The sequence below is a fragment of the Bubalus bubalis genome, chromosome 16 (genome assembly GCF_019923935.1).
Source record: "Bubalus bubalis isolate 160015118507 breed Murrah chromosome 16, NDDB_SH_1, whole genome shotgun sequence".
In the NCBI taxonomy this organism is placed as follows: domain Eukaryota; kingdom Metazoa; phylum Chordata; class Mammalia; order Artiodactyla; family Bovidae; genus Bubalus; species Bubalus bubalis.
The window spans coordinates 32,620,488-32,641,890 of record NC_059172.1 but is presented as its reverse complement, the minus strand read 5'-3'; the positions used below and the strand labels follow the sequence as shown (position 1 = coordinate 32,641,890).

The window sequence follows — 21,403 nt, the reverse complement described above, 5'->3', positions numbered from 1 at the left end:
AAGGGGGATATTATTATGCCCATTTTTACAGTGAAGAAAATAGAAGCTTGGGGGTGATAAAGGAACTGCCCAAGGCCACACAGCTAGTACCCAGTAAGGTGGGATTCAAACCAAGACTTGTCTGGCCCCAAGTGTGTTAAGTCACTCAGTCATGTCCAACTGAGTGACCCCATGGACTGTAGCCCACCAGGTTCCTCTGTCCATGGGATTTTCCAGGCAAGAATACTGGAGTAGGTTGCCATTTCTTATTCCAGGGGATCTTCCTGACACAAGGATTGAACCTGCATCTCTTGCGTCTCCTGCATTGGCAGGTGGATTCTTTACCACTGCACCACCTGGGAATCCCTGTCTGACCCCAAGTCTCATTCTTATTCTGTTCCTGGGTGGAGAGGGGCTCACAGACATAGTATCTGCCATCAGAGAGCTCATAATCTAGTTTATCTGTCCCAGCTCTTTAAGGAGCACCACTGGGAAGTGTTCCTTGAGTCTCATCTGAATCCCTTCTGCTGCAGCTCTGACTTGCCCTCTCTTTGTTGGGACCTTAGTGGGCAGAGGATCAGCTTTCATCTCCTTGCAGACACCTGGGGTCCTCTTATGAGCTCCCAGTCTTTTCTCCACCCCCACCTTGCTCAGAGGCCTCCTTCCACAGAAGGGAGTGAGGTGTGTGCGCTAAAAATACCTTAATCTCTCCCTGCTTGTGCTCTAATTAAGCTGAGTGAGTCACTACTTTAAGTAATTTATTGCTAGTTACATAATTGCTTTAATATTTGGTTCTGAGAGTGGGGAACAAAAGAGCCCCCTTCTTTTAGGGGAATCTCTGGTCCCCAGAGGGGTTTATGGCCCCTGGTGGGGGAGATAAGAAGTGGAATCATGTTGCACAAGCCCCTGCTTGAACAATATGTGGCCATTTCCACCTGGGCCACAGGGCACATCTGATTCCAGGAAAGGCGGGTTTTGGGGAACACCAACTCCCTAATCTCTGTCATCCACATTGTGGATTTTTGAGGCCACCACTTCCAGCTGACCCAGCCCTTAGACCCAGGGCCGACCCTCAGGATGCTGTGGCCTGAGCATCCCTTCCCTCCCCTGGCCTCTGGCTCCTCACCAGTCCACAAGAACCAAGGCTGAGAGCACAAGCTGTTCCTCGGTGTCTCCCAGCATGCAAAAGCTCTGTGCCCAGGTTATCAGCTCAAGGAAAACCCAGCACCTCTCACAGCCCCGGAAGACATCACCCTCAAGGGGCACTGACTGCAAAGGGCACAGGGAAAGTCTCAGGAGATGATAAAAATAATCTTTTTGTGATTGAAATAATGATGGTTATATGACTGTATAGATTCACGAAAACTCATCGAATCATACAGTTTAAATTGGTGATTTTACTGTATGTAAATTATGCCTCAATAAAATGGATGTGAAGAATTTTTTAAAGAGGTCACACCTCCACCTTCTGGGCTATAGTATAAAAGCCATGCAGAAACTGAGGCAGAGAGGTGCAGAAAACCAGCCACGGGAGGTGCACAGTAGGTGCTCACACCACAGATGCCGGTTTCACTCAGTCCCTATCAGCAAGGACTCACTAGGCACCTCCTGGGTGCACTTGGCTTGATCTCATTGGCTCCCCTGCTCTCACACGGGCCCCGGGGAGGGAGCTGAACTGAGCACAGGTGCATCACACAATTTGTCTCAGTTCATCCTCACAGCAGCCCTAATGAGGTGGGCTCTGTTATCGTCCCCTTTTTACAGAAGAGGGAACAAAGGTGGCAGAACTCAGCGCAGGTCCTGCAGCTAAGAAGTGGAGGAGTTGAGAGCTGAACCAGGAGGCAGTGCCCAAGGCTCGGGCTCATAATCCCTTGTCTCCACCACCTCCCTTTCCCGCACTAAGTGGCAGGGTGAGGAAGCCGTACGCGGAGGATGTGCCTCTGACCCAAGGCCTTCATTAATGAGGTTTGCACGAGGCTTAGAAGTGGAGGTGGAGCACACCCAAGTGAAGATGGCAAATGAGCCTGTGAGTGAGCTCAGAGAGGTGGCAAGAGGCTGAGCCGGCCTTGGGAAGGAGGGAACTGGGTCAGGCAACAAGCCTGGAAGAAAGGCAAAAGGAATCAGAATCTGAAAAATGAGGCAGAGGGCATCTGGCTATGCTGGCTGGTATGTGAAGTGCCTGTTCAGGCCCTGAGTAGCCAGGGCTCCTCACAGCTATTCCTGACTCACTCTTCCCAAAGTTTCTCGGCCCTAATCACCCACTCAGAATTTAGTCATCACCTCACTCGGCACAGGCAAAAAGGCTTCATCCCCAAACTTGTAAAGACTGGTTGGAAAACCATCAGTGATGCTACGTGGCAGAGGGGAGCTCCAAGGCTGGGGAGTATGGAAGGGCTACTAAGACCCGGAGAATGATAGGAGTTAGCCATGAAGGGAGGGGCTGTTGAGGAAAGGTGTTCCAGGCAAAAGGAACAGGATATGCAACAGCCCAGAGTGAGAGATGCTGGGCAGGTGGGGAACCCAAGGGAGCTCAACCTGGCCACCTGATGGGTATTCTGTGTTTATGCAGAGTGCAAGTGTTTTTGTGTGCATGTGCTGAATCCACATCTGTGTCGCGTGTCTGCCTCTGTATACCTGGGTTGTATGCAAGGGCACTGCAGTTCACTCTGTTCCTTCTGCGTTCAGGTCAAACTGCAGATTGACCCTGTGTCTGTTTCCTGGTGTATTTTGATGTTTCTGTGTGGGGCTCTCCATGCCTGTGGGTCGTGGTCTGCTTCTTCTTGTGTTGCTTTTCTCTTTGCTTGCATTTGTTTCCCCCAGGGCTGGAGCGGTGTGTCTGCGGCCAGGGCACTTGGTACTGGAGGAGCGGGCTGGGGCTGGGGGTGGCAATGCAGCCTCTCACAATAGCACCTAATGACTGTCAAGCACTTAGTGGGGTGGAAGGCTGCCCTGGAGATGCTAATTATCACTGATACTGAGTCAGTGGCCTGAGGCCCAGCAGAGGCTGAGAGTAGGTCCCCATTGGCACAGGGCACTCAGATGAGCTGGCTAGGCCAAGGCCCCTCACCACCCCAGCACCAGGAGGGGGCTTCTCACTGACTCATCTCCCAGGGAGGCCCAAGGACTGGACTCTGAGCAGCAAGAAGGATTGAGATCAAATTCCAGCAGTAAGGTCTCAAATGGGAGGACTTTAATCCGATTTGGCAGTGGACAGATCATAATGTTATTAAGAGATGAGGCAGCAGTGACATAACTTTGTTCCTGGGGGACCAAAGTCTGAGGGGGTGGCTTATGAGTGCCATGGATGGGTGCTGTGGAGTGTGGAAGCCCCAGGCGGGATGAATCAGGAAGGAGTGCTCCTGGAGGGGGATCTTGAGTTGTCACACATCCCTGCGTAGGTGGGCAGACAACGGAACTAGGGCCCTAGCTCAGGCAGATGAGGTGGGGGTGGGCGCTGTCACTCCTCCCCTGACCTGTCAATGCCACTCATGTGTCCAGCCACCCCTGATGCAGCCTTCTTGCCCCTCGCTTGGGTCTCCACACCAGCCTCCTCACTGGCTCCTCCAACTCTCCTTTCAGTTCAGTTCAGTTCAGTCGCTCAGTCGTGTCCAACTCTTGGTGACCCCGTGAACTGCAGCATGCCAGGCCTCCCTGTCCATCACCAACTCCCAGAGTTTACCCAAACTCATGCCCATTGAGTCGGTGATGCCATCCAACCATCTCATCCTCTGTCATCCCCTTCTCCTCCTGCCCTCAATCTTTCCCAGCATCAGGGTCTTTTCCAATGAGTCAGCTCTTCACATCAGGTGGACAAAGTATTGGAGTTTCAGCTTCAACATCAGTCCCTCCGATGAACACCCAGGACTGATCTCCTTTAGGATGGACTGGTTGGATCTCCTTGAAGACCAAGGGACTCTCAAGAGTCTTCTCCAACACCACAGTTCAAAAGCATCAATTCTTTGGCACTCAGCTTTCTTCACAGTCCAACTCTCACATCCATACATGACTACTGGAAAAACCATAGCCTTGACTAGATGGACCTTTGTAGGCAAAGTAATGTCTCTGTTTTTTAATATGCTGTCTAGGTTGGTCATAACTTTCCTTCCAAGGAGTAAGCGTCTTTTCATTTCATGGCTGCAATCACCATCTGCAGTGATTTTGGAGCCCCAAAAAATAAAGTCAGCCATTGTTTCCACTGTTTCCCCATCTATTTGCCATGAAGTGATGGGACCAGATGCCGTGATCTTCGTTTTCTGAATGTTGACCTTTAAGCCAACTTTTTCACTCTCCTCTTTCACTTTCATCAAGAGGCTCTTTAGTTCTCCCTTCACGTAGGACTTCCTAAACCCAAAGTTCACCATAGCCTGGATGACACTCTTCAGTAGCCCCAGTGCTGCTCAGACAGGGAAGCGTCTTGAGCCCAAGAGCAGATAACTAGGTCACTCACCATGCCCCACTGGACATGACAAAGTGGGTGTTCAGAGGCAGGGCCTGGCTTCTGGCTCCAGCTCTGAGATCTACTGGCTGTGTGACCTTGGGCAAGTGGGCACCCTCTCTGGGTTTCAGTTTCCCATCATCCATTTGTCCCTCCAACTCTCCATCATTTCCTGCCCTTTTCTGTGCCCCAAGGCTGATGTCCAGTGCTGCTTCAACAGGCTCCCTTATTCTCTGGCTTCCAATCTGGTTCTGCCAGTGAGGGTGGGAGGGGGTGGTGAGAAGGAAGAGGACCCAGGGTATTGACACCCTCACCCACCCCACCTCCTCTGATGGCCTCTGTAGGGCAGCCCTGATCCAGAACCCCAGCTAGGGTCTGGAGCACTCTCCTTACTCCTTGGGTCTCTCAGATGCAAGTCTTAAGTGCCTCCACATGCCCTGTTGGTTCCCTTAATCCTACCCCACCTCTGTAATCATTGCTTCATCAAACTGCCTTCAATTAAACCACCTGAGTATGTCATCTGTTTCCCCTACACAAAACAGTGCTAGCTCCTTGAAGGGTAGTTGAGGTGATTAAAGGTGATTTAAATCTACAGTTGGCTCTCTGTATCTGCAGGTTCTGCATCCATGCATTCAACCAACCATGGATCGGAAATATTTGAAAAAAAAAAAAAATCCAGAAAGTTCCACAAGGCAAAACTTGAATTTCCCACTTGCTGCAACCATTTACATAGTATTTACATTGTATTTACAACTACTTACAGAGCATTTACATTATATTAGGTACTGTAAGTGATTACTAACAGATGATTTAAAGTAAATACATGGGAGGTTATATGCAAATACTATGACATTTTCTATAAGGGACTTGTATCATTGACTTGACGGACATGAGCTTGAGCAAGCTCCGGGAGCTGGTGATGGACAGGGAAACCTGGCATGCTGCAGTCCATGGGGTTGCAAAGAGTCGGACACAACTGAGCAACTGAAATGATAAGGGACTTGAGCTTTCTTGGAGTTTGGTGTCCACAGAGGATCCTACAACCATCCCCCCACCAGAATACAAAGGGCACTCTGTAAACATTAGTTCTCTCCTTCTAGCCCCCAAGCCCCATACCACTTGAAGTTTTAAGATAGCTCTACATTCTCTCTGGCTTTGGAAGGATGCAATACTGGACTGCCTGCTCCTCTCCTCTGCTACCCTAATTCCTGCCCAGCCCCTAGCCCTAGGAAGCCTCCATACTGCCTCACTCAGAGTCAAAGTCTGAGCCCCCAGCCAGCAGCATCCCACCCTAGACTCCCCACGACTCAGCACAAAGGAAGCTGCCTCCTGTCTGCTCGCCTGCTATCTGCTCCCTCCCCACCAGTGCTGAACCAGCAAAACCTTGGCAGAGTGGCCCAGCCCTAACCATTGCACTCCCATCTCCACCAGAGCATCCTCACGGCCAGTTCCCCTGCCTCCAACCCCAAATCTCCAGGAAGACAGATTTCTCTCGCATTCCCCTAAGGAAGGGGAGCTCTCTGCCTCCAGCTGGATGGTCTCATCTCACACCTTCCCGCTGCCCAGGCCGCCAGGGGGAGCACCCTGGAGTTCAAAAACCTCCCCTTGCTAGATGGCAGGGGCAAAGGCATGTCCTTCTCTGGCCTCTCCATGGCAGCTACAGACTGAACGAACTTCAGAGACTTTGCCACCAACTTCCCTGCTAGGACAGGAGTCTCACTGGCTGCCTCCCTAACCAGGCTGCCCAGCCCCTGCTCATACCTGCCCGCCCCATGAACAGGAAGCTCACCCTTCCTTCCCCAGGGCAGACCCTCCTGCTATGGGGCTGCCCTGCCCACCCCCGACATTGAGCCAAGCTGGGCCTCCAGGACTCCCCCGGGGCCCAGCACTGTCTCAGTACTAAGAGCCCATGGAGAGAGATTAGGGAAAGCCTAGAATGTTAGACCACTCAAAACCTAAAAAGGTGTCTGATGAAAAGATGAGGACACCGAGGCTTCTTAGAGGAGGCCCCTCCCTGGTCCTGCCCCACTGCTGGACTCTCCTCCATTGAGCCTCTATGCTCTGCGGAGAGACAGAATTCATAGGTTCCCGGGAGGACTCTCACAGCAGGCAGAAGCTCTGGTAGAAATTTCAGAGGCAGCATCTGAGGCCTGGGAGGGGTGGAAATGCCCAGGCACAGGGGTGGCCTCCTGCCACAGACTTGACTCTCTACCCCGAGCTCTCCTCCTGCTGCAGGCTAGAGGGAGGGAGGTCTCCCAGCCAGACATAACCCCTCTTTCTGCTCCAAGCCCTGCCACCCTTCCCTGGATCCTGCAGTGTAAAGTGAAAGTGAAGTCGCTCAGTCGTGTCCGACTCTTTGCAACCCCGTGGACTATAGCCCGCCAGGTTCCTCTGTCCATGGGATTCTCCAGACAAGAATATTGGAGTGGCTTGCCATTTCCTGGATCCTGCAGTGTAATCTTGGGTTAATCACTAGCCTCTCTCTGGGCTTATATTTTTGCATTTATATAATGAGAAGATTGGGCTGAGAGTCCCTGAAACTTTCTAATAGGGCACAGGTGTGGCCATTAAGAGTTCCCAGGAGAATGGAAGCTAGACACCTCTCAGCTATGTCCAGCATTTCAATATGATGGCTCAATATCCTGGCTGGCCCTACCTGAGTCTGAATATAGAGACAATCTGCTCCTTTCAGGGCCTTCACTGACTAGGAGCAGGCCAGAGTCCCCAAAGGGAAGCCCAGTCCCACACATGACAGCCCATTCAGCCTAAGTCTACACACATCTTTTCTCTTTCTTTAGACAGGTGGTACCCAGGAGACAAAGTGTCGCACAGAGTTGGACACAACTGAAGCGACTTAGCAGCAGCAGCAGCTATACTTTGGGTGTGGCCTTGCTGTCAGCAGAGCAGGTATTTGAGCCTTCACACATACCCACTCATCTGTGCTCTCCTGCTTGGGCATGGACACCCACATACACAGACATAGACATCTACACACAGTTTTACAGAACAATGTACATAACACTCTATACACAGGTACACATACACACAAGCCACACCAGCACGCATATAACCATCTAACAATACATCGGGCATAAGAATGGACAGTCACATGTTCATGCATACAAATATGCCCACACGTCTATACAAACACTGATCCAAATGCTCTCACCTTCTCACATACAACTGGAAGGTCACATTAACACACACAGAAACACAAAGAAACCAACCAACCTCACCCTCACCTCAGTATCAGGGAAATCGCCATCCAGTAGAAATCCAGACACTATCTATAATTTCAATCTAAATCCATTTCCAAATCTAAACCTGCCCCAGAACTGTGAGGAACAAATTTCTTGCCTCCAGGCTCAGCCCCTCCAGTGTGTCTGTCCTTGTTGCGTGGGGTCCAGCCTCTCTTCAGCATCCCTATCTCCCTAGGTTATTTCAGCAGGACCCTCTTACCTTCCAGCACAAGGCAAGTGGAGAACAATGGGTTCTGCTCTCCGTACCCTTCATCTCTTCTCCTTATCCTTGAAACTTGAAGACCCAGGCTAGAATGGACTTATGTGATAGCACCCCTGCTGGAGATCTGTGGCATTACAGCACAGCTCTAAGATAACCTGGTCATCACTCCCCAGGCTGTAGTGGAGGGCAACTGTTAGAAGGGAGAGGAAGAAGAGGACGTGGGGGGCTGTCGGGGGAGGGGTGGTGGTGGTGGGGAGGAAGGAGAGGTTGCGAAGAAGTGTCCCAGAGAATGAGGAGCAAAATTCTGGGAGCACCAGGAGTGGAGTTCAGAAGCCTCAGGCCATCTTGGGCTTCTCCACTTCTATCCAATGAGTCCAAGCCTCCCCAAGACCAGTTCTAATCAGTCCTGCTTCTGCTCAGAACCCTTGGGTAAATCCTGGTGAGCCACAGCAAGAAGTCCAAACTCAGTCTAGAGCTAGGCCTCTGGGGTTGACCAGTCCATCTCTTAGTCTCATATCCCAAGGAACCCAACTCTGGCCTTCTCACCTTTGAGCCAGGTCTTTGCTCAGCTGTTCCTCTGCTGAGATGTCTAATTGTCCATATCTTGTCTGTCCTTTGAAGCCTGGCCTCTGCCATCTGGGACAATAATTCATGGAAAGGGCAGGAGCTTTAGGGGCAGACAGAGCTGTGCATCACCAACACAATGGACATGAACTTGAGCAAACTCCAGGACATAGTGGAGGACAGGGAAGCCTGATGTGCTGCAGTCCACGGGGTCACAAACAAACAGTTGTACATGACTTAGCAACTGAACAACACTGACAGATCTGTGCTCTAGGGATTAGCTGAATACCTCTGGGCCAGTTATTTCCCCTCTCAGATCCTCTGTCTCTTCATCTAGAAGACAGCAGTCTCTTGGGTTTGTGGTGAGGATTAAATGAGATCATAGATGTGCAAACAGTGCTCTGGAAGCTGTAAATTTCTCTGTGAACGTGTGAAGAGTCATAATTATGGCTTAATCCTTTTATCCCTGCCCCCTGCACCTGCCAACACTCAGCAGGCTGAGTGATCCCTGAGGGAAGGGATGCAGGCTGCTTCACCTTTGGGGCCTCGAATGTTCCAGCATTCACCAGGGCCTGCCCCAGCCAGCCTCAGCAGCAGGGCATGGATTTGGATCCAAGGTGGCAGTACAAAATGTACTCACTGCAAGTTCACTCGAGACTACAACTCCCAGAATGACTCACAGACTGTCATGGGCGTGGCCACAGACTTGAGCCCTCATCAAGCCCTTTCCGCCATTGTGTTCCCTGGGGATTAATCTCAGCCCAGACCAAGCAGCCTGGGGAGGTGGTTACATGTCTCTAAGGCCCCTCAGCTCCTCCCACAGAGCATCCACACTTCTCACCATTCCCACCACGACGGCTCCATTTCAGACTTCTTGTCTCACCCACAGGATGACAGCTTCTGGGCTCTCTAGCTCTGGTCTCTCCCGCTCCAGCCCCTCACTGAATCTTTCTAAGTGTAGGTGAGGGTGGGTGTTTCATAATGGCAGCAGCTAACCTTTATAAGCACCTGCTGCATGCCTGGTGCTAAGCGCTCCACTTCCAGATTCTTCAGTCACCCTGCCAGGAAAGTACTGTTATTCCCACTCCATTATTCACATGGGGTTCAGAGAAAGAAGTCACCCAGGATGACACAGAATAAAGTTACCGAAACTGGAAACTATATCTGTCTGCCACCTTCTCAATCCTGTTTTCAAAGCCCCCTCTGAACCCAAGATAGCCATACAAAGAGTGGGAGCCTGGAAGCCCCAGGGTTCTCATATCTCAGCAACCACACTGTTGGGAAGTCCTCCCGGTTGTCTAACTTAAATCCCTCCTGCTGCACCAAGCTCCCACTGCTCCCTGTTTTTCAGGGTAGGCAGTGAGAAGGGTGACTTCAGGGACTTAAAGAAGTGGGTCACATCCCCTGGGACCTGGCCTTTCCCAGGGAACGGGCAGCTGAACAATGGGAGATAAATGTGTTGAAAACATCCCTGTTACTAAATATATCTACTTCCCTGAGAGGATGGGGGTGCTGACAGGGACCCCACGGCCCCCACCCTAGAAGCCACAGTCCTGTGGTTCAGGCATGCTGGAGTGTTCAGAGCAGCAGACCAGGCTACTCTGGCTGTCCCGGGGGCTGGGGCAGAAGGGGTGGGAGGCTAGCATGGAAGGGGGTGACGTCTCATCCTCCCAGCCAAAACTGCCAAGCCTGGGCTGGTTTATTTGCATATTACTTTGCATTCCACTTTCTGGAAGGGGCTCACATTCTTCAGCCGCTGCTCCTCCCTCACTTCCAGAGTTTCCATTCTCAAAGAAGGAGGAGACCCTCTGCAGGCCCTGCTGAGGGCACTGGGAGAGACCGAGAAGTTGCATAGGGCCTACATGTCAAAGCTGCTGGAGGACCCTTTGGTGGCAGAAAGTGCTGCCTGTCTTCTAACTTCCATTCCCTCACTTCTCTCCTGCTCCATCTCTGCCCAGTCCTCTGCCCCCTGCCCTTGAACTTCACACTTAGGCCACTTCAAACGTTCACAGTCCTCACATAAACAAAACCGTGTTTGCGCTCACCTCAAGGTCTTTGCATGTGGCATTCCCTCTTCCTGGAGCTCTCTCTCAGTTCTGTCTGGAGAAGTGACTCTTCCTTTTAAGGCCAGCCCAAGGCCCCTCCTCCTAAATGTCTTCGTCTGACACTGGCAGAGGTAGGAAAGACCACAGGCTTCCCTCCAAGTGGTCACTGGCTCTGTCCCTCTCCCCGCAGGGCTGCCATGTTTGGTTGGGCAGCAATCCATTGAATGGCTGCTGAACGAAGGAAGGAATGAATGAATCCTGACCCCTCTCCTCTGTATGTCTGAGCCCCTCCAGTCCCCTCTCCCTGAGGGCACCACTCAACTGCAGGAAAAACACGGCTAAGTTGTGCCTCTGCCTCCAACTCTCCCTCCGGTCCTGGAAAAGCCCTTCTTCACGCCCACAGTCTGCTCTTGTGAAGCCAGGTGATTCTATAGCCCCTCTGTGCTGGTAGGAAGTTCTCCTCATTATCTACCCTCACTCCCTACTCTGGCCATGCCTGCTTCTTTATTCTTGGAGAGGGCTCGGGGACTGCTCCATCTCAGTTTTACCATCTATAGTTGGAATAAAGGCTGCTAATCTCTCCCCTCTCTCTGCCCAAGGAGTGTTCCTAGCACTACTGAACCACCATGCCCCAGCCTGGCCCTGCTTAGAAAGGAGAGTGACCCTGGATCAAGAAATGATGCAAGGCCAGGCAGCCTGGAGTAGCTGAGCCCACAAGGGAAGGGCTGCCCAAGAGGGAAGGAATGAGCATCCTGACCCTGGGGGTATGTAAGCAGAGCTGGACAGATCTGAGGGCAAGCTGTAGAGAGGAGTGAAGTAAATGCTGGACAGTGGCCCAGATGCTCTTTATGTCCTCCCCCAACCTGGGAAGCTGCACTGTGCTGGGTGCCAAACCCCCTGCTGTGAGTGAGGTGGAGAAGCACAAGGAGGTGATCCTGCCTTTGAGGAATTCCTTGGCTAGCTGGATAAGGAGCTCACACAGGGGACATCACAGGGGAAGGCTAAGTTGGGGCTGCATTAAAAAATATATATTTATTTAGTACTTATTTTGCTGTGCCAGGTCTTAGTTGCAGCATACAGGATCTAGTTCCCCAACCAGGGATGGAACCCAGGCTCCCTGCACCAGCAGAGTGGAGTCCCAGCCACTGGACCACCAGGGAAGTCCCATGGTGCTTGATCCTGCACCATCAGGGAGAAAGACTTCAGGATGGGTCATGGGGTCAGAGGGAAGAGAGAACCAAGGAGGGCTTCCTAGGGGAGGTCTCCTATTCAGAAACCTTTCCCTAGCTCCCTAATTTTAAGAGGAAAAGGCTAAGCCTCTATAAGCCCCTTAGCCTGGCACTTGAGACCCAATGCAATCTGACCCCTCTGTCTCTCTCTTCCTCTTTTCATCTCCCTTCTCACTTCTGCCAATCCAAACTCTGTCCATTGAACACACTGCACTTTCTCACATCCACCCACTTTTATAGGCTTTTTTCTCTGCCCTTCCCTGCCCGGGCAATTCTTATCCATCCCTCAAGATCCAGCTCAAATGTCTCTTCCTCGGCCACCCTGACTTGGTGTGGGTCCCCCATTTCCAAGACTTCTCTCTGCCCAGCACTATTCCCTGGAGGGTTGTAAGTTTCCACTTCTGCCTCCCTCATCAGACTGGGCACTCCCTGAGAGCAAGGTCTGGGTCAGTGTGCTCTCTGTGTCTTCAGAGGCCAGCCCACTGGGCATCAAGCAGGCACTGGGGGATCTCTGTTGAATAAAAGAATGAAGACATGAATGATTGAATGCAGGAATGGACACAGGCCCAGTGGGTGGAAAGGCTGGAGCAGCAGAAGCCTGAGAAGTGCAGGCTGGACCCAACAGCAGCACGGCTGAGGGTGAGACTCCCAGTCCATTAAGGCTGAAGGAGGGTATTGCTGGGAGTCCTGCCTCCCCCATTTGGCTAGATCCCAGCCAAGCCATCAGTAATCCCCAGGGACAAGAGGCTGGAGTGGGAGGCAGGAAGAGTAGCAGGAGGAGTGCTTGGTGGGCAGAGGGAACTGGGAGGTGCAGGAGTGTAAAGGCAGTTAACCCTCACAGAGCCATCCAGCTCAGGCAACCAAGAGGTGCTGAGCAGGCCTGAAGAGGAAGGGGCCCGAGGCAAAGCCCCAGCCTGGCAGCCAGAGGAGAGAGTCAAAGCAACAGCCTCGCTTTCTCTGTCTGGGAAGAGATGGCTCCAGGATCTCCAACCGTCTGCCCGGCTATAAACCCTACCAGGTCCCTCCACTACCTTCCTTGTCAGCATTCCAAGAGCTCTTCCTTTCCCACATGTATACCCTCTGAGGTCCTGCCACTGCAGCCCCAACTTAGCCCAAGCCTGAGCCACCTCCATGCTCCCTTGCCCCTATCCTGTCTTCCAAGCCCCCAGAACTCTCCCTTCAGAAAGCCCCTGGTCTCATCTGCCTCTTGGTCCAATAGGCCCCAGACGTCCCTGATACCCACAGTGGTTTAGCCTCCACACTGGTCTCCTGGCCGCCACCCCTCCCTTCCAGTTCAACCTTGACAGTTCCATTGAGGCAACTTTCTAAATCCCAAAACTGATTATACCCCGTGTTGTACAAAACCTTCCTGGACTCCCCAGGGGCCTTAGGATAAAGCCCAAGAGGCCTGGAGGTCAAAGTCCTGTAGGATATGGTCCCTGCCCACCCCTCCAGCCTCCTCATGGCTCAGGCACATGCCCAATCCTAACCCAGGGCCTTTGCTTATACTATGCCCACCACCCCCACCTGTTAGCTTGTTCTTGGTCTTTACTGCCTAATTATGTTCAAGCTATTTTATGTTAGGAAGCTTAAGAGGCCCCAGAGAGCAGAGCCATTATTGCCTATTTGTTTTCTCCATCTCCCTGCAGGGTGTAGAATGAATTGTCCTGAGCTCATGGAGGTGGTCACACATTCAGCCACCCTCGCCCAGCCTTGGTGGGCCACAGTGTCCCAGCTGTGTCCCCAACCACCAGGGAAGGAAACCACCACCCACACACACTCAGATGAACACACACATATAGACACACACACATACCAGCCACACAAGCACCAACATACACACTCATGCACACTAGGACCCACGATCACACACCCACACAAGAACACTTATGCTAACATAGACACCTACATAACACACACACACACAGTAGCACTAATATTCAGACACCAATAAGTATACACACAAACATGAATACACATAGAATCAAATGACATGCTCAATATTGAGTCATTTTATTTTGCAGACACAGCACACATATTAACATGCATGCCAATAGACAAATTCAAGTGCACACACACACACACTCTTACCTAAACTCTCAAGAGTCACACTGGGATGCTCACACACCCTGCTGCATACCCAACCACCAAGGATCCCTACATGCCCTTTGATACCCTACATGTTCCCTTACACCCCAACATTTATATACACACACACACACACACACACACCCTCACATAGCCTGGCTCGGACCTGCACTATCACTGACTTGGAGACACATGTCACTTGCCTGCTACCTTGGCAGCCCTCAGATGATGGAGGGGCACCTCCACGGAGCCCCTTCTGCTCACCTGCATATGTGTCTCCCTGCACGTGGGTGCTCACGAGGCTGGTGCACAGGAGTCTCATTCCAACCAGACCCATGGTTCTCTCTGGGATAGGGGCTTTGGGGACAAACTTGCCTAGATTGGTGACTCGGAATCCCAATCCCCATTCCATGGAGGGCAGTTCCCCCAGACCTTCTCCTGCTCCAGGGCCACTTTTATTCATAATTCATGTTCTCTCTCTCTCTCTACACACACACACCCCCTGGTCTGGGACATCATCCCTCTCCAGGGTCCTGAATCAGTCTATCAGACTCTGGAGCTCCTTGGAAATACCCTCAACACCCCCCCACCCCACCCCGACACACACAATCCCCACAGACCTCCCCCACCCCCCAGCCCCTGAAGGGATGGTTCACGTTCATCACCAACCCCTCTCCTAGCCACCAGCCCCTTCTATGGGACCCCAGCCGCAACACACCCTAGACTTATGTCAGGCACCCCCGCCCTACACAGAGATCCCACCCCCTCCCCCCCCCCGCCGCCCCCGCCATGCTACGGTCCAGCAACCGGGCACCCCGGAGCAGGATCGATGTTCCCACGTGGCTCAGCTCTACACCAACCCCAGCTCCTTGGAGGGACTCCCAGGACCCAGTCCACAGCACCTCCTGAGCCACTCACCCAGACCCCAGCCCCTCAACAGTACTCACGGCTCAGCCGGTCGCGCAGCCGGGTACTGCTGGCTCCTGCAGAGGATGGAGTGGCCGCATGCCTGCCCCATCGCTCCTCATCGTCTGCCTCCCCAACCAGACTAAAGTGGCACCTCACCCTGTCCACCCTGCCCGGGGCTCCAGGCAGGGCGCCTGGCCCAGCAGACACGGGGACCAAGAACAGTGGCCTGTCCCCGACTCAGCCTGGACTCAACACCCCAATCCAGCCCTGCTGCCCTGGCAGTTCCCGCTTCTCCCGCTGTCACCGCCTCTGCCGCTAGGCTGGCTCTGGCAGGAGGTTGGAGCAGGTCTGATAATGCAGAAGGGGGAGGGAGGAGGGAGGAGGAACCGAGAGACCCAGACGGAGAGGGAGAGGAGGGAGGGGTAGAGAGACTGGCTGGAGGGAGGAAAAGAAAGACACACACAGAAGGAGAGACTGAGAGAGAGACAGGGAGGCGCAGAGAAACACACGAAGGAGAGGAGACAGCGATCAGAGCCTCATAGAGATCAAGATGGAAATACAAAGAGATCAGAGAGGCATAGGGAAAAACACACACAGAGGAACATAGACCAGGGAAAAAAGCAGAGATGGAAATGGAGACACAGAGAGAGAAGCTGACAGAGGAGCCCAGAGAGACAGGTGTGAGGAAGAGGGATTTTGAGGCATGTGCAGTTCTTGTGGGCCAGGATGGGATCTGGGGATGAGGGTCAGGTGAATAACTGGAAAGAAATCTCTACAACTGGAGGCAGGAGATAGGGGTTCAAGTCCTGTTTCCACCACTAATTTCCTCATTCATTCACAAACCCCTACCACTGGCCAATCTCATCAGATATGATTCAGATTGTGCTTTGCCTTGGAGAAGCACCCAGGCAAGGGGAAGGGGGTACTTGGCTGTATGACAGAGGGGAGGGTCTGTGGTGCCTAGGGGGAGCCCAGCAGTTGGCAAGCATTTCCAAAAGAGGGGACATCAGCTGGATTTTAAAAAAAATATTTATTTGGCTGCACCAGGTCTTAGTTTCAATCTTTGATCTTAGTTGTGGCATGTGGGATCTAGTTCCCTGACCGCGGATCGAACCCAGGCCCCCTGCATTGGGAGCAGAGTCTTAGCCACTGGGCCACCAGGGAAGTCTCTCAGCTGAGTTTTTTTAAGGCAAGGAGAGGGCCCCAGGAAAAGGGGGTGTATTCCAAGATAGAGGAGCTATACATAACCCTCACCAGTAACCCTTCCTCTCTGAGCTGTGGGGGGAGTAACTCCTGCTGCACATACCAAGCTCCAGGCAGAAAAATCCATGAGGCTGAGTGGAAACCTGACCCTGCTGAGGGGCATGGGGGTGCACAGTAGTGGGGGGTGGATAGGAATGACTGAGCTTGTGCAGGAGGCCTGCCCAGGCTGAGTGCTACAGAGGGCAGTTGTCTGTGGCTTAGGAAGTGTTAGGAAAGAAAATGTGAGGGAGTTTTTGCTTCACATTGTGGCCTCAGAAGGTAGAATTTTAGATCTCTGAAAGCTGTGGGCAAACTGCGTCCTCAGCCAGGCCCATCCCTAGGGCCTTGCTCCTCCACACCTGCCAGCCAGGAAGGCATTCTATGGGCTCAGAAAGCCAAGGCCCTGGACTATGTCCAGTCCTGGCCTCTCACAGCTCTCCTTCACGCCCTGAGGATCCTGGCGGGAAGAAGCTGAGTCAGAGGAGTTCAAAGGAGGGTGCCTCCCGGAGGGGCGCAGGTGCACTGAGGCCTCATTTGGCCCTCAGCCTTCTTTCTGTTCTCTTGCTCTGGAAACAATGGTGGAGTCCTCATCCTCAAAAATCTCCTGGGATTATGCTCACGCAGGTCAGGTAGCAGGGAGGGTCTCCTCCCCATCCCACTGCCACACCAGCCTCCACAGCTGTCCCAGAAGTAAGGAGTCTGTAGTAATGAGGTGCAAGATCCAGGACCATGGGCCCTCCAAGGCTTAGAGCCAGGCAGGCGGGAATTCAAACCCCAGCACTGCCATGTGCCCTGGGCAAGTTCACCTCTCTGAATTTCACTTTAGTTTTCTCATCTGAATGATGAGTGACTCAAAGAGTTACGAGGTTTGAGGAGTGTCCATCGAGTTCCCGGTACATAGTTGCCCCCGCTTCCCTCTCCTAAAGAGGTTGAATTGGGGGCCAAGGGAGTAACAGCAGCAAAAGCTGGGGTAGGGGTTGCTGCAAGGCAGTGTTGGGAGGGGGGAAGTGAGGAAAAGGGAGAAGCCCTGAGACTGTCCGGGCCTGCACTTCTCTCCTCCACCTAGAACCGGCCTTCTAGACCAGCCAGGGCAGGAACCAATGACCCAGCGCAATTACGGCGAAGCCCCGCCCCACAGCAGGCCCCGCCCCCGCCTTTCTCCATGGTGCTGATCGGCGCGTGCCGCGTTCACAGGCTCTGGCCCGTAGTGTGCCAGCATACACCATTTTGGGGGGCTTGTTGCGGGGCTGGAGAAAGGTGAGGGGAAGCAGGACGCTCCTGAGAGGCGGGGGGCCGCCCAAAGCGATGGGAGGATACAGCCTCTGGGATTCGGCCTCCGCCCCGCGCCCACCGCCTCGGAAGGACTGCAGGCTCCAAAGGCTCCAGCTACCTCCTCATTGCCTAAGAAGGCCGTTTCTTCTATGTCCTCCCCGGCCCCTCCCCTGTGGCTGTTCCCCTCCCACCTTCCAGCCGGCCTCTCCTTTGTCTCACTAACTGATTTTTCCTATTTTTCACCCCCTCACTGGAGCACTGGACCCTGTTTCCCCTCATTCTCCACCCCAGCCCCACGGAGCATGAAGTCCACCCCAATACACCAACCCCTGAGTGCCAGCCTTCTCTCTGGGGCTCCAGATGTCCAGTACAGGCTACCTCCTGGAAAGCAGCTATGCTCACCATTATACCACCAGCGTGGCTACCCACTGAACGCATCTGGGAACATCTCATTAGGGCCCTAACACTCACAATACTCTATATCCAATATTGACATCTTTTGTCTCTATCAAAGGCATCAGTAAACCTCTAATCCCCGGTCTGGAAACTTCAAAGTCGCTTTGCCTCTTCCCTCTCTCTCCTTCACTTCCTCTGTCAAATCTCCCTCTCTTCCATCTACCCCTCCTTGCCCCGAGCCCCAGCTTACTTCCCCCCGTCCCTGTCCTTCTCCAGCCCCTTATTCCAACTCAACCCCTTTATTCCACCTTCACCCAGCGTCAAAAGCACTGACTTTCTAAGACATCCAGCTGGTCATATGACTCTTCCTCAAAACGCTTGCTTGGTTCCTAGTGCTTTCAGGATAAATGTCAAGCTCCTCAGCCTGACATTTGAGGGCTCTTATGGTCGACCCTGGCTGACCCCTCCATCATCTGCTCCAAGTGGAGAAGGGTCTGGTCCCTAAGGACACGCTGGTCCTTTCTTCCTCCTTGATTTGGTACAGTCTGTCTCCCTTCCTAGGTTGACTTCCCTTTCTCTCACCTTCCTTTTCTCTGTCCAAAATCCTGGCCCAGCCTTTCTGGGCAAGTTCAACACACACCTACCCCCACTCACAGTGGATGATAGGCAGGAGGGATCCCTGGATTCTGGGCAGGGCAGGCCTGGCTGACTCACCCCCCTGACTTGCCACCTGTCCCAAAATCTCATTCCCCTGCTCAGGTTCACCTCCTTTCTCCCACTGGATCTCATCTTCCTCAAGGACAGGAAGCAGTCCTTTTCACCCTGGCACCGGGCCCCTGCCTTCGAATGGCCTCACCAGGTACTATTGAAAAATGTTAATCGAGGAAAGTAGGAAGGCGACACAAAGAGAGTGTGGAAATGAGATGGGGCACTTCAGAGCTCGGTCCAGGACACACTGGAGCCTCAAAAAGAGGCTGCAGGTGGATGTGGGGACACAGGTGATGTGTGTTTGGAGGGGATGCTTACTGACCTGCTCTGTTGGAATTCACCTTCCCTGCCGGGGAAGACTGAGGCTGTGGAGTGTGAAACAGATCACTTCACTCCAGGGTAAGGCTGGTAATTGGTGGAACACGGATTTCATGGAGGGTTGGCCTGAAAACCCCTGGGTGACTCCCTCTGCCTGGGAGCCAGGATGTCCACATCTGGGTCTTGGCAACAGGAGCCCATCAGGGGAGTGGGGGAGCCCTCACAGAGAAACATCTCACGGTGCTTCTCCTCCTCGGTCGGAAGCTGCCACCTGTGGCTCCAAGGACAATGGTGAGAGGAGCACCATGTCCTTGGCAACAGCCTGACATAGTTCCCTGCATTGTCACGGTAAGCACAGACCCCACCACACAGTGGTGACAAGGCCTTTGCATAAACGAACAAAAGGCCACCACTGCCTCTGGAATGGCTTCTTCCACATCTCAGGAAGGTGGCTTTGGGGACGCAGGAATGAGGGCTGAGGCACTGTGGGCCTACTTCAGGTTCCAGGAGCAGCCAGAGGTGCCCTATGGGGGAAGGAGTGACCTCAGGAGGCGGGCAGTAAGCTCTCCATGTCTGCTGGGCAGGGGGATAAAGTGATGGAACAGACAGAAAGTTTAGAGAAGGGAGAGGCAGCCCCTCTCAGAAGCCTCCCTTCCTACCTAGACTGCCCATGGATGGGGCGGGAGAACTGAACTGGTCCAGGGAAGATGGGCAGATTTAGGGTGGGCAGAGAAAAGGCAGAGCAGGAAGTCAGCCTGGCATGGGGCTGAACCAGACACTTGGCAGTGCCTTCTGCCTAAGATTGAGGTCACCTCCTGGGATGTGGATCAGGCAGCTCAAGATGCTAGAGGCAGCAGAGGCCAATCCCTCATTGTACAGATGGGGAAACAGGTGAGGGAGGGCAGAAACAGGTCCAGGTCACAGGGAGTAAAGGACAGGGCTGGGCCTAGGATCAAGGACTCCTGGTCACTGCCCCACCAGACTAGCTCCTCCTCTTGTAATCTTCCTTCTCCCGCTTTCAGCCAGACTGAGGGCTGGGAGGGAAGTCTGCAGATACAGCTTATAACTCAGGAAAGGGATCCCCAGGAACACGTCATTTCAGCAGACACAGGTCAGAGCAGAAATGACTGTGGCTTCAAACTCTGAAACTGCTGGGGCCCTGGCCCAGCTCCCTCACTTCCACCACCCTCCAACCCAGCACACTAGGATTGTCCTTGCCAGGAGGCCCTGAGCCACCCACTCAGCCCTGATCTACCTCTTTCCCCTTAACTCCCTGCACCTGAGTTGGGGGGGAGGAGGGGGTGTGACTCAGTGGGATAAAGGCAGCTGCTATATTTGAATGATTACATAAGCTAAGAGGGAAGCAGCTGCAACGTGACTCCATCAAGGTCGGGACAGAAGTTGAGTCTGGACCCAGGAGGCAGGGTCTCCTTCCTGCATTCTGAGGTTCCAAGCTGGGTTTAGACAGGACTCTAAAAGGACTGGAGAAGGCAATGGCACCCCACTCCAGTACTCTTGCCTGGAAAATCCCATGGACGGAGGGGCCTGGTAGGCTGCAGTCCATGGGGTTGCTACGAGTCGGACACGACCGAGCGACTTCACTTTCACTTTTCACTTTCATGCATTGGAGAAGGAAATGGCAACCCACTCCAGTGTTCTTGCCTGGAGAATCCCAGGGACGGGGAGCCTGGTGGGCTACCATCTATGGGGTCGCACAGAGTCGGATACAACTGAAGTGACTTAGCAGCAGCAGCTAAAAGGACCTGGAGACTGCAAGCTAGTTTATGCATTGCTGTGCTGCAAGAGAGGTTTTCTCTAGGGCATGCGAGGAAGGCTCTGTTCCCTCTCCATCACCTAAGAAGCCTCCTGATGTGTGAAGACCCTAAGGCCAGACCTAGACTAAACCCTAGATCTTCCCCCAGGAACTCTTTACAGAAGGAAAGACAGAACTGAAAACACAGCTTGTCACTGATTTGGAAAAGACTGCCTGCTGGGGAGGGCACAAGGCATGAAGCCTTGGCTCACCCGCCCAGCTGGAGAGGACCTGTGTTCCCGTCCCAGCCCTACCGCTCACCAGTCACCTGACACTGCTGAGTCTATGTCTGTTTCTTCACCGATAAAATGAGAACAAGAGGTATCTTTTCCATATGGTTCGTTACAAGGATTACATAAAATGACACATGCAAACCCTTAGCCCAGGAGTGGTGGGTGCTTCATAAAGGCTTATCAGCACCATTATTTACATCATTATTACTGCCAATGCTAAGGACTGGCTGGAGACCTCCCCGGTGGCTGAAATGATCCTTTTGCCCCAGTAACAGCTGACCTGAGTGGAAGGTGGGAGGTCAGAGAGAACTGAGATTTGAGACAGGAGCTTGGCTGACGAGCTGTGTGCCCCTGGGCAAGCCCCTGCCCTCTCTGGCCCTTAGTCTATAAATGGGCCCACAAGATCCCCAGCTCTGGAATTCATATTTGCAAAGAGACTTTACTCCACTGGGATTAGTGGCTTGTGGCACTGGAAGCAGAATTGGTCAGGATGCCAGTGATCTGGGGGTGGTGTGAGCTGGAGGCGGGCTTGGCAGCCAGCACTGGGCACCAGTACAAGGCCCACCTCCTTGGGGCCTCTTGGCAGCTCCTCCTGGGGTCTCCGCAGGACCCTGGAGGAGGAAGGCTGCGCCCACCTGGGCTGTGTTGCCATGACGCTGGTCTCCATGGTACTAGGCACACAATCCTCCCTTCACCCAGGAGGAGGAACT

At 53.2% G+C, this 21,403-nt stretch overlaps 1 protein-coding gene across 5 annotated transcripts in view; it reads right to left on the bottom strand.

Moving 5' to 3' along the window:
• The window catches only part of PDE2A (phosphodiesterase 2A), a 96,721-nt gene extending 81,668 nt beyond the window's left edge, over window positions 1-15,053 (bottom strand). The window contains exons 1-2 of one of the 5 annotated variants that reach the window (XM_044929396.1): window positions 14,750-15,052; window positions 10,486-10,716 (exon numbers count right to left, since the gene is read on the bottom strand). In XM_044929396.1, coding sequence (XP_044785331.1) covers window positions 10,486-10,716; window positions 14,750-14,820 — 302 coding nt within the window. In that variant the 5' untranslated portion in view covers window positions 14,821-15,052. Of the gene's footprint in view, window positions 1-10,485; window positions 10,717-14,749 lie in introns of all 5 variants that reach the window. The other 4 variants (XM_044929397.1, XM_044929400.1, XM_044929398.1 and 1 more) reach the window with 4 other exon arrangements.
• Window positions 15,054-21,403: the final 6,350 nt, after the last annotated feature.